The 13738-nt window shown below is 39.1% G+C and overlaps 1 protein-coding gene across 1 annotated transcript; it reads right to left on the bottom strand.

Moving 5' to 3' along the window:
• Window positions 1-424: 424 nt before the first annotated feature.
• Window positions 425-4820, bottom strand: LOC144636073 (uncharacterized). Its single transcript, XM_078495216.1, has 2 exons — window positions 4754-4820; window positions 425-1453 (listed from the first exon to the last, which is right to left on the bottom strand). The coding sequence occupies exon 2, from the start codon at window positions 1433-1435 to the stop codon at window positions 791-793; it is 645 nt and encodes a 214-aa protein (XP_078351342.1). The 5' UTR covers window positions 1436-1453; window positions 4754-4820; the 3' UTR covers window positions 425-790.
• Between the last annotated feature and the right edge of the window lie 8918 nt (window positions 4821-13738).

The raw sequence follows: 13738 nt of genomic DNA, 5'->3' as shown, positions 1-13738 counted from the left end.
ACGGGGATGCTCGTCGTCTCGCTTTGGGGTGTAAATTTCGAATTTTTGGTCTCGCTTAGGGTGTTCCGGAAAAAACGCCATATTTTTAGCCAAAATGGTCTCGTTTAGGGTTACACACGAAAAAATATACAAATATAAATTCTATTCTTAGTTTTTTGGTATCTTTTAGGGGTCAAGAAAAGCTTCAGCCACACCCAGATTGGTCTCCTTTAGGGGTTCTTTTCAAAATTTCCGACGAGCATCCCCGTCCGTTTCATATAGGAGTCCCCCCCCGGGTCTTTAGGGCGCTTCCCATTAGTCAGAACTGGCCTGCCGGTCCAACAACGGAATTCTGTTCTATACTGAATGTACCGGTTTGGCCAGCCAGTTTGGACTAATGAAAAGCGACCTTAGTCAAACAAACGCAATACAGTAGCAGTCGCGATAAAAAAAAAGAGTGAAGCAAACGTTTATTGCTCAAACAAAACACTTTACAACATGCACACTTGAGAATCCCTGGACCGCCAAATAAAATCGAATGACTGAATAACAAAATAACCTGCCAACAGGCTTAAGTTACAAGGCGTTAAAATATGTTTTTTAAAATTCTCCTTATAGATAGTTGTACATATCCTTTAAGGATTGTAAGGAGAAACTAATGTTTGATAACTATCGAGAATTAAAATGCTCAAAGAGAATTGTCGGATTCTCTGTGAAAATTCTTTACATCAAAGGGAACATTTATTTCTTTTATACGGTTTTCAAATTCATTTCCTTCACTCTAGTGGTCCAAGGGATTCCTGGAATCTTTTCACATAAAAGCAACCACTGCAAAAATCAAACTCAAACCAAGTGAGGCTGTCATCTGAAGACGGTCGCCACTGTTTGTGGGTGACTCGATTATCGTGCAGGTTCCCCCCTTACAGTTAAGCGTGCACTTTTCGGCTTCACACTTGTACTGGCAGTTTCCATCGAGACAGCTTTGGATGCACAGTTTTACATCCGATGAGCAGGTCATTGTGCAGTTTCCCCCATTTGTACAACTCTGGGTGCAAGTTTCCTTTTCGCAACTCATTTGGGCGGTCGGGGATGATTGCTCGCAGCTGGTAGCGCTCTTGTCATTCTTGGCACATGTCATCTCGCCGCAAATGCCGCGGTCGCAAATCTGGAAGCAATCCTGGGCATCACAGGTCAAAGACATGCAATTTCCTTCGCACGTCTGCCTGCAAAGACTCGAGGCGTCGCACTTTACGGAGTCGCAGCTTGAACTACATAACTGCTCACATTGCTCATATGGGGTTGACAGGCCACACTGCATCGTGCAAGGTGGTTGCGCACACGAGCCCTGTACACATGTGACGTTGCTTGTCGGTGCATCACAGCCGGTTATGGTGCTCGCTGAGTCGACCAAGGTCCCAGTGAGTGACAAAACAGTGATGATGAATAGTAACGCCATTCTTGGTAGATTGGTCAGCTGAGAAATTAAGGGAGAGTAAAATCAATCAATCAATCAATCAATCAATCAAACAATAAAGCAATGAATCAATGAATCAATGAATCAATGAAGCAATGAATCAATCAATCAATCAATCAATCAATCAATCAATCAGGCAGGCAGACATTGTAAGAAGTGTCCACAATTAGCTGTACTATGATCAAATTTTCACCTCTTGAAATTTAAGACGTTTTAATTTAGGCGTTTAAAAAAATCGTAAAATATGCAAACGAGGGGACTGATGACGTCATCTACTCAACCCAATTAATTTTTATCTTATCTCAGTCACTTTTTTTGTAGAGACTAATGAAACTTGGCAGACTAGCTAATAGCTAGAGCTACAGAAAACACACTTGCAGTTAAAATAAATTTTACATTACCATGGCAACCGACTCTTTTCCAGTCTCCAGCAATTTGTTTTTTGATTTTCCATCTAATTTTCCAGTAAATTTTCCGTGTTATGGTTTAAAACAAACCTCCATATTCTACCATGGTCTACACTCGGTGAGGTTTCTGGGTCAATTTGCGCAGCCATTTAGGGGTTTTGCTAAAAGCAGGCCCGCTGCAATGGAAATCTGAACAGACTTGAAACGTTTGTTTCTTTCTTTATAATTTTTAGAAGTTCATAAGCTAATGAACTTCTGTAATTTTTTAACTTGCTCGCTTCTCAAATATTTTTTCCAAAAAAAAAAAAATCACCATCGTCCACGGGTGTCTGGAAAACCCGAATAGCGAATAGTCCCGAATAGCGAATAGTACAAATAGTGGGAATAGTCGCAAATAGAGACGAATAGTCGCAAATAGTGACGAATAATGACGAATAGTCGTGAATAGTGACGAATAGTGACAAATGGTCGCGAATAGTGACGATTAGTGACGAATTAGAGACATGTTGTCCCCAGTACCTCACAACAACGTGGGATTTTTCGGCTAAAATAGATGCTTGGTAGGAGAGAAGCTATAAATGATAAACTGTTTTTTTGTTTTGTTTTCTTGCCGGCGGGTGATCGACAGCCCCAGGCAGAGTCCAGAAAAGAAAGGAATAAAATTAATGCAAGTAAGGGTTGCGTGACGAGCCTAAACAACGGCTGCCAATAAGGCTGGCTTTGGCGTTGTATTCTATAACACAACTTCTATTGTCTTTTCACATCGATAAACTAATTACAGAACACTTTCTCTTTATTTGTATTTTATGAGAATAAAAAGTGAGTAAATACAGTTTATGGTCGGTCAGCTTTGAGATATAGGCTTGATAGATCAATAAAAGTGATTCATATAGTTACATCTTGACTTGCACTCTCTTTTAGAGTGCGCGGACAAGCATATGATATATTAAGTAATTTGCTTGAACTTCTAGATTGCTCTGTGCATGTGGCGGCAAATTTTGTAGAAACCCTGTAGGTTTGTTCACGGTGACTATTCGTCACTATTGGTGACTATTCAACGACTATTTATCACTATTCACGAGTATTCGTCGCTATTCGTCACTATTTGCGACTGTTCGTCACTATTCGTGACTATTTACACTTTTCGCTATTCACTATTCGGGTTTTCGAGACACCCCGCCTGCTTTTAGCAAAACCCGCCATTTAGACAGTACCGTAAAGTTCCGTGTATAAGCCGCACCCGTAGATAAGCCGCACCCCCGATTTGGAAGCTCAAATTTTGGAAAAAAAATGTACAGACAATAAAGTTTGAAGTTCAAGTGAAGTTCTATTGGTAAACAAACAATGGCAAACAAGCACGGTTTCAAAACACTGACACGGAGGTTGTTGCAATGTTTACTATAAATTAAGTCTTACGAAAGCAAAACTTCACTTGTCATACCTCCTTTTTAGTTTGAGTTCACAATATCATAAACTTGGATGCTCTCTTGATATCATTATTTCGAGATTATCACTTCTAGACACTCCTGAAACACTTGAAATTCGTACGAATCGTACGCGAACGATGAATGCTTAGTAGCCAAGCTTTGAATGTAGAGAGGAGTCTGGGCATTAAAAACAAACATGGCGACATTTTCTTCGGAAGAAACCACGTACGTTTTCAAGATTCTTGGAAACTGTTACCCGCAACAGGATAAAAACTTCATGCAGAATAAGAGTTTGATAATACAGCAGATGCATTTGCTGTGAAGGTCAATAAAAAAGTGAAGCGGTCAGCCATTTGCCTTGTGATTACTTGCGTTTTTCTTGGTGCTTTCTCGCACGCGACGGAAAGACATGCTTCGAAGTGACCGCCAAGCTTCACTGCAAACAGCTTTGCAGATGAACCAAAAGGCAGTGAACAACAACAAAGTTTTCAGGTTGTTATATGTTTATTCAATGATGTCTTGAGAGGTTTTTTATGAATATTAATTAGGCCTTTGAGAACTCCAACCAGAGGTGTTTCCGTAGATAAGCCGCATCCCCGATTTTTGACTTGAATTTAGAGGAAAAAGGTGCGGCTTATACATGGATCTTTACGGTATTTAGATAAGCAAAGGAACTAAAAACCGCCTTAATGATGGCAAATCGACCCAGAAACCACACCAGAAACAAAAAGATAAATGACTGAAGCGAGTTATATGTATGATGCTTTTTATTCCAAACTTGTTGATATTATGCAACCGTTCTCCTCATACAAATTGTTGAATTTTGAGTGTTGCGTGAAAACAAACAACTGAGACACTCATATATCGAGCTTGGGCTACCTGTGGTTCGCCGAATGTCACAAGCAGCTGGCGATATTTTAATGTATGCGTGGACATCGAAAACGATGCAAAATAGACTTTAATTAGACATAATATATGCGTTGACAACGAAAGCGGAATTTTGCAAAATGATACAGAATATTGACTGAAATTTTACTTGGCTTTTCAGCTATTGTGATTTTGCCGTATTTTCAGGCGTATTTTCAGGCGTTTTTCATTGTTGTTCATCAACCCCAGAAGATGATTTCGTTATGAAATAGGCTAGTAGCGTAGTAGCGATATTAGTTGCTTTGAACAAAGGCAATAACTTTAGATATCCGTTACTTTAGCTCAGAAAGGTCAGATTCAGTCTGTTTAAGCAGATTCATCGATTCTGAAACATTTTCCTTCGATTTTGTTGTACCTCTAAGTTCAATCGCATCGTATTCCTTGACTACATTTAATACAGCAGCTGAGAAGCTTTGAGGGCATCGAAGTCACGGACCGTTTTTAAGCGCGTCCATAAACTATAAAAACACTTACTGTAAACCCCAGTATCAGGTTTTTCCTGATGTCTGGCAAAAAGTCAAGTAGAAAGCTTAACTTACGTGGAAAACAAGCAGCGTTCCACAGTAGCGTGTAAGCGTCTTTCCTGCGTGAGGCGCTGGCTGTGAATAAATTAGCTTGTAATGTATTTATAGATATGATACCATTTCCGGTTCCGGTTCAAGGAGCAAACGTCACGAAAGGGGCACTTATCGAAAAGTGGCCAATATTTTCAGGTTTGTCGAGTAATACGTCTCATTCTTCTACCACCGTAGCCATCCTTGCTTATTTTCGGTCTGTTGTTTATCTTTGGTGTTATTCTAGCTTACAAACTTATCATGCATATCGTTTAAGGTTTCTACGGTGGCCTATAGAGGACATGCCACCCACATTTTATTTTTAATTTTATCGCGCGATAACTAAAAATTATCGCGCGATAAATAAAATCTATCGCGCGACAAATTCATAATTATCGCGCGATAAATGAAAAGTTATGAGTCATGTTCAAAAATTTCTTCTTCATTATTTATCACCGAGCTCAAAATTTACCATAACCCGTTTATTAAACAAGTCAATAATAAATAATAAAGAGACGATTCCTAGAACGGGGTATGATATTTTGAATGCACAAAAGTTTCAACGGGGTATCATTTTGAATGTAAATTCTTTATAAAATAGTGTTAATTTGGAGTCCCGGCCGGCACATACCCAATTAAACATTCCACTATTAAAGCGACAAACAAAAAGAGCTCTATAGATTCCAGAAGTACTTGAATTGAAAACCTTCACTGGATTAATAAAAAAAAATATTCAAAAAAGTAAAGGATTCGGAGAAACCGTGAGGTCACGACTGCTTGAGTGCAAAAGGCAGGCAGTGGCACTGAGACTTTTCCCCTATGAGGACACAAGATGCATAGCAATATCTATACCTTAACGTTATCGTAAATTAGATTTTTCTTGTGTACTTTTGAGGAAAGAAAAAACGGGATTCGAGATAGCTATCGAAAAAAGTGCAGGATGCGGGATTTGCATGGAAAGGAGCGAAAATGCGGATTCTGGACCCCCCCCCCCCTTATTCATGCTATAAATATATACTTTTTATGCTCTTTGACTCTTTCATCTTGATATCTTACACGGTAGCGCCTAGTATTGGCCCAGCTGGGCTAGCTGAGTGCTGTATGCCACGAAGATATATAGGTTAAGTACTAACAACTTAGTAATAATTTGGCTGCGCTATAGCTAGTAGGCACGCCGCTTGAAAATTCCCTCTTCACTCATTCACATTATTATCACTAGTACGAGTACGTAAGCATCAGAGAGATATGAAAAGCGGCTAGTACATTAATCAGAGGAGCTTAGAAGTACTTAATGTTACAGTGGTATTTCTTTGCGCTGTATAAGTCTATATGTCTGTATAAGTCTATTATAATGCAATACAAAAACAGAAAAACTCCCCCCAATAACTTTGAAACTCCCTACGTCTGTTCGCAATTCTAACAGCCCCGTGTTAAAATAAGTCTGATGTCGAATGAGGCTTAAAATCAAGACAAGATGCCGCAAAGGAAAAATACTGGCGGAATTGAATAATAAATAAAATTGTTTTGGCGAGAAAGGAAGAGGCACCTTCCTTTTCGGCGGGTAGGCAAAAAAAAATATAGGATGTCCTGAAATTATACGCAAGATGCGGGATCTATTGAACACATCAAAAATGGCAACTTCAGTATTAACAATTCACAGTTCTTTTTTGCCCTATTTTATTCTCTTATATTTCTCCACTATTATTGTAATTAACGTTAATTGTTGGAACAGAATATAAAAACGTAATAACTGTTGAAATACGCGTAACACGAGACAGCCCAAAGGGGCTTTGATTTAATATCACGCCTAGTCAAGCGAAAATATATTTATCGCGCGATAAATAAAGAAAATATCCCGCAATAAATGAAAATTATCGCGCGATAATTATGAATTTATCGCGCGATATTTTTCGTTTCTCGCGCGATAACTTTCATTTATCGCGCGATAATTTTTAGTTATCGCGCGATAAAATTAAAATAAAATGTGGGTGACATGTCCTCTATAGGCCACCGTAGGTTTCTCATTTCTCATGTGAAATCCGCCTGAATCAATGCCCGGGGGCCCCAAGATCAATGCAATTCTAGGAGCCTGGAATGTGTAAAGCCTTAATGTCAGTACAATTATGGGCACTCCCGAAGAACATGTAGCGTAGGAGGGCCATTTGTTGGGAAATTTCTAGAGCAGCTTTTGGATGATCGTAACGATGGTCTCATTGTCAGCATTGTCGCAGTGAAACATCAGGCGTTTTCTATATACGTCATCCCAATAAAATGTTTCGTTTCCCATCGCCCCGTCTTCACCGCGGTCAAACGTCTCAGGCAGCTTTTCTTTCTATTTCGGGGAATTTTGTATATATTGAAGTGTTAGTATGAGCAAGAATCGATAAAATAGTTACTGAACGTAAACATATTCCCATTTCCTCAGGTAAAAGAGTCTTTGTAAAATTTAAATGTTCCGCATCCGCACCAAAGTGCTTTGACAAAATGGCGACGACAAGTCCGCATTGCGCTATTTTCAAACACGTAGATATTTTTTAGTAAAGCTCGAAAAAACTTAGTAAATCGTCAGGATACAGGTAATGTACCAATCTTTGTACTGTGAAAATTAAAACCTTATCTTTGAAGTACTTTTCTTGTTTTTTTTTTGCGTATTTCTGTCGTTTGACCGCGGTCGACGCCCCGTCTACTGATTGTGATGGTGGCCCGGGTCGGTCGGTCGGGCAAAATAAAAAGAATGAACAGTTAAAGGGTTCAGGATTCATTAAAGAAGCCAGGAGAGTGCAGAACCGAAATATTTTGTTTCAGTCGGTTTTGCTGAGAATGTTGAATCGTTAATGCCCTTGGCACAGAACAGCCTTTGAAAAACTTAGTATCAATGTTAATTAATGACAAGAACATCACATCTATTGATTCATACCAATTGTTGTTAATAAAACAAGATCGTGTGCTTGAAAATTAAAGTACTTGCCTCTTTGACTAGTGAATCTTGTTCTCTTTTTACATTTTGAATTAAAATGGGTCGGTCGGGCGATGGGAAACGAAACATTTTATTGGGATGGCCTTAGAGCCCGGGGGGGAGGGGACTCCCTATATTGGCCTCTACGGGGAGGCTCCGCCCGAAAATGGTACCTTTTTCATGCTTCAGGTATATAAAAGGGTAGGAATTTCGCAAGCTAAGGTGTATAAAAGGGTAGGGATATCGCTCATTAAGGTATTTAAAAAGGCCTTTAATTAAAATATTTCGAACAGACGCACCTTATGGAGGTATCATTTAAATTTGTTAAGCGCTACATAAAAATGGCATCAGCTGATCAAGACTTCCTGTTTTCGGCATTTGTCCTGTCTTAACGGTATATGAAAGGGGTACGTATTTCAGTAAAAGGTATACGAAAGGGGTGCCTTTTCTGTCAAAATAGTATATCAAAGGGTAAGGGGTTGGTCTTCGGGGCGGAGCCTTCCCGTACAAAACGCTTTTGAGTAGCCCCCCCCCCCCCCCGGAGACTGTGAAGAGGCCCACTTTGCAGCAAATGCGGCGGTGATGGGATACATCTCTTTGAAGGTAATGCCGGATAGGTGAATAGTTACCTCTGGCAGACTGTGAACGTACTGCAGAACCAGGCGCCGTTAAAAAAAAACGCTCCGAACGAAAACATTTAATGAGTGTGACTATCTACCATCTCGTATCCAACGCGCGCTCGTGGAATATTAAGTAGGTTGCGGGAGCAAATAAAATATCGACAAAGCCTAGCTTTCGTTCTTAGCGCACCTTTACTACCTCTCCTAAACCAGCAACAAAAGTAGTGTTGTTACGAAAAGGCTTTCTAGCCAAACAAACCCAATACAGTAGGAGTCGGTATGAAACGGACGGGGATGCTCGTCGGAAATTTTGAAAAGAACCCCTAAAAGAGACCAATCTGGGTGTGGCTCAAGCCTTTCTTGACCCCTAAAAGATACCAATAAACTAATAGTCCGGCAGATTGGTGCAAGAATTGTGGGATTTATGGTAAAAGCACCAAATTTGACACAAAGCTAGAGAATTACCAACTGAACAATATTGGCTATGGACCCACCTGGGATCTATCCCATAATAGTAGTTATAACAGGTTTAAGGTGGCCCACTGGACCTCTAACATGGAAACGAGGCTGTGTGAATTTTTGCTTTCTTTCCAGCAAAAAGAAACGATGTATCCTTAAAAATTAACAAGTTTAACCAAAAAATGAAAAACAGAATGCATTCTGAGACATTATTGGCCTTCTTGCGTGATCACGTGACCAAACACGTTTTCATGCCTAGCATTGGACATTCCTATCTTTCCCTGAATCTCTCAGTTTATATCAGAACTTTTTATCAAGTTCATACATAGAAACTACAAAATAGCTATGGACCCACCTGGGATCCATCCCATAATTGTAATTATAATGGATTTAAGGTAGCCTACTGGACTTCTAGCATGAAAATGAGGCTAGGTAAATAATTATTATGACACAATGTATCGTAAAAAATAGCAAGTTTGAATAAATTACAAAATGCATTCTGTGACAATATTGGCGTTCTTTTATGATCACGTTACCAACCATGTGATCAAAATTTTTGACGTTTTACGTGTAAACAAATCTCTCTGTGTATCATTTACTCTCATGCATGTGCTGTTACGGTACAATCATACTTAATGATGACGTATCGCTCAAGAATAGGCACTACCTCATCCATAACATCCAGCGTTGAAGCAGTGCTTTATAGAACTTTAATAAAAAGCTGATGTTAACTCATCGAATATGCCCCACACTTCCCATGCCTTCTTTTTGCCATAGTGCGCAAAAGACGATGTTTGATCACAATCTGTAAAGGCGTGAAATGTGAGGAGAGCCTGTGACTTCTCCTGACCAAAATGACGGGCTATATCAAGTCCTGGCAAACTGATATTTCAGGTGTTTGCACTCGCAAATCTCAATTGCTGTTAGCAGCCACCTCTCGCTCTTCTCCCAAGGCATAGGAAGTGGGATGTTGAAAAAACGATATACCAGTTCAGCGAAAAGCACCCTGATCATGAGCACTTACAGAACTCGGATTGTGGTCAAAAATTATCCATTTCTGCAGTTGTGAAAACTCCTTTAAGAAGCTTGTATAGGCAAACGACTCCTTCCAATTCAAAGCGCACGCAAACACTGTTTCCAATGTCAGTTGATAATTCTAATACTTTGAGATATGAGTTCGAAAATCTCAGATTGTAGAGCTTAGCAACAAGTGTGTGCTTTGGCATTTCGGCATGTGTCATGAGGCCTAGTTAAGTAGTTGTGGCTCGCGATCCCTGGAATGGTAATCTGAAGAAGCTGTTGTACCGCTATCATGTCGCCTTTTGCTTGCATTGAAAGGCATCAGTTGATAAATGCTTAGAGGTGCCTGCGCTTCAGTCATATCGCTTGACTGGGTCTTGATATCTGGTCCCCCCACCAAAAAAAAAAAAAAAAAATTAATTAATATTCAAGTAATTGTTTCAGAGACTTTGGAACAGATTCCTGCTAAAAACTGTTATTAAATGTACTGTTGAACTTTGATTTCTTGTCTAAAATATCCCTACCAATTTTCATGGCTGCCTTAACGACGGTCATCGCCTTTTCAAAATTGCGTAAGCTTGTTGAAGCGCTGTAGCAACTTCATCATTGAACGCTTGTAAAATGTCTCGCCCTTTCTTATGCGCCTGAAAACCTGGGAAAATTGCTAAGATCATTTCTTTAAGATCAATAGGGTAACTTGACCAGACACCTCCACTCCAAGTTGTGCCAGATGGATAGAATACATGTCCGTAAGTTCTGCTAGCTTTAACGCTGTCGGGGCGCTACCCTTTGTCTCGGTGCGCGTTTCATCTATATATGCAATAAGCTGTGCTAAGGCGATACCTTGGACTTTCTTTTCATTTCTATTTATTGTACTCTGTTTGGACCACTCCGCTCTGAGGTTTAGGCATTTTGTATGATAAACTGCTTCTTGAGAAAACATATGGCCTGTACTTAATTTCGCAATTTACACCTTGTCTTGCAACTGATGCACCAACTCGCGAATCTTTTATCTATATTAAGGTCGAGGCTACATGAAACGTTTCTAAAGAAATTTCACAGAAAAAGCAGTTTTTTTTTCGGCTTTGGAAGTGGCCGCACTAGAAGGCGCCCTTGTAAATTTAGAAGGTTGAGGGGAATGAGGCTCTTGTTGTCTTTTGCGTTTGTCTGCTGTTTCTAGTTTTATGTTATTTAATTCATTTCTGCAGGATTTGTGCAATTTTGCTTTTCCCTGTAAGTGTTTCTGCAATCCCTCCACCGTCACCTAGCTTCTCAACAATTATGGGTATTGGTAAACTTCGAATTTCACTAAATTGAAGAATGTTTCTAGCCAAGGTGTGCTACCCTGTTCCACAATCGATATCTGATCTTTGAGAGTTTGGACATTGAAGCGGTTCTGAGGTAATTTCCTGGCACGAAATACATTTTGTTTAGTCCACACTTTACTAAACATGGCAATAATATACTTCAAATCAATTTCGTGAATTAAAATGTTTAAAAAGCTGTCACTTTAGTATACGGTATTTCAACCAATAAATAAGAGCGATAAGTGGTTACGTAGTTTAAGATATATGATTAGCATATATCGTGATTATGAACAATTTTTTTTGGGAAAAAGTTAAATACGGGGCGGCCGGTTAACTTTTCTCTTTCATTTCACTCTTGTCTTCAAAAAACCCCATTGGATAGCCATTTAAATTTTTTTAGCTGACCTACTTACTTGAGAAAAGAAGAATTTAAGAAGGAGTTTGAATAAGAACTACAGGAAGCAAAAGGAAATATCGTTTTGGGTACATATGTTCACTTCAAAAACTCGCAAATAGTTTCATTTCTATTTTAATCAACAGCCTATTTTTTGTTGAATTGTAATTTTGAGGTAGCATTACAGCCTCACATTGAGGACGCTAGGAGAAAATATATCATCTTTTGTTATCCGTTTCTTCTCTATTAAGAAATATGTGTTTTCTGCCAACCATCCATCAATATCAGTGCAATATCGCCATCTCGAAATCTTATTAATTATAATTATGTCACGGTATTGACGTGAAATTGCGTGACATGTCACGTGATCGACTAAAACAACTCCACAATCAAAGAAAAAACCACTATATTGAATAATTCTTAACTTTTGGTGGACTCTCTCTCTTTTGATGCAAGACTGTGGCTGCTACACAAGAAACAAAATCACAGCCTCGTTTCCATGTTAAAATTCCAGTGAGCCACCTTAAACCCGTTGAAACTACAATTATGGGATGTTTCCCAGGTGGGTCCATAGCTAATATTGTTCAGTTGGTATTTCTCTATCTTTGTGCCAAATTTGGTGCTTTTACCACAAATCCCACAATTCTGTCATATTTTTGCACCAATCTGCCGGACTATAAGAATGAAGTTTATATTTGTATATTTCTTCGTGTGTAACCCTAAACGAGACCATTATGGCTAAAAATATTAAAAGTTCAAGCAAGCAAACCGTGTACGAAAATATTGGCGTTTTTTCCCGGAACACCCTAAGCGAGACCAAAAGTCCGAAATTTACACCCCTAAGCGAGACGACGAGCATCCCCGTCACTTTCAAATGCGAGTTCCCCCCCCCCCCCCGGGGCTGAAGCAGACGTTTGTTGCTCTAAGTCAAGTTAAAAAGCACCTTACATGCACACTTGAGAATCCCCGGACCACCAATGTCATCGAAAAACCAATAACAAATACACTGTTGACAGCCGTCAGTTACAAGGCGTTACGATTTGCTTTAATTCTCCCTGCAGATTGTTGTTGATATCCTTTAAGGATTGTAAGGAGAAACTAACAGTTGATAACTATCGATAATTTTAATGTTTAAACAGAATTGTTGGATTCTCCGTGAAAATTTACATCAAAGGGAGCATTTTCCTTCTTGGAAAAAGTTGTAAATCATTTTCCACTCACTCGAAAACGAATAACACATTCAAGCGTGGCCGAGTGGTTTAGGGCGCTGGTGTTGTAATCTGGAGGTCACCGGTTCGAGGCCTGCCCTTGCCACTAGCTGGATTTGTTTCTTGGTTGTCCCGAGTTCAAATCCTCTGCCTCGCTTTCTATATAGCCAACTGGTCTGCCTCCTGCCAGTTGGGATTTTTAACCTTGTTATGTTCATTTATAAATTATTTGTTTCCTCTGTTTCAGTGGCATGCCTGTAAACTAGCTACACTCTTTTTATTTTATAAGAATCTAGTTTATAAGAATATCGAGGCTGAAATTTGCGAATTTTTAAGAATATTTTAAGAATAAACCCGAGGCTGAGATTTTGAAAAGAATATAGCTTTTAGTTGAAACAAAATCAGGTATTATCGTTTCCGTCACTTTATCTCTGTGAGGAATGCTATGTTTAAAGCCAAAACGGCCAGGCTGCAACGAAAAGTAATCCTTCATGTGCACAATGTATCACAATACAGATCTGGACACCAAACACTTGTAATTGATTACCCAATACTGTACTTGCTAAAACGGAAATGTGAAACGGTATTTTCTAAGAATGTTCATAAGAATATTTTAGCCTAAAATCGGCAGAAAAATAAGAATATTCAGCCTGGGTCGGAAAAACTGTATTCTTATAAAAAAAAGAGTGTATCTCGTTGAGATATAAAGCTAAGTGCATGACCACTATAAACACATATTTATTTATTTATTTTTTTTTTTTTTACTGTTACCGCCTCTCCTAACAGATTGTTGTTGATATCCTTTTAGAATTGTAAAAAGAGACTGATCGTTGATAACTATCGAGAATTTCAATGTTCAAAAAGAATTGTTGGGTTCTACATGAAAATTCTGTTTACATCAAAGGGAAAATCTTTCCCTTCTTTGATAAAGTTGTAGATCATTTTCCACTCAGTGGTTGACACGATAACATGGAGCCACGGATCGAAACGTCATTACAAACTTAAA

This window comes from Oculina patagonica, chromosome 13, assembly GCF_052425735.1.
Source record: "Oculina patagonica isolate OP01 chromosome 13, crgOcupat, whole genome shotgun sequence".
NCBI classification, from domain to species: Eukaryota; Metazoa; Cnidaria; class Anthozoa; order Scleractinia; family Oculinidae; genus Oculina; species Oculina patagonica.
The sequence above is the reverse complement of the archived record's forward strand: the minus strand, read 5'-3'. Positions and strand labels throughout refer to the sequence as shown.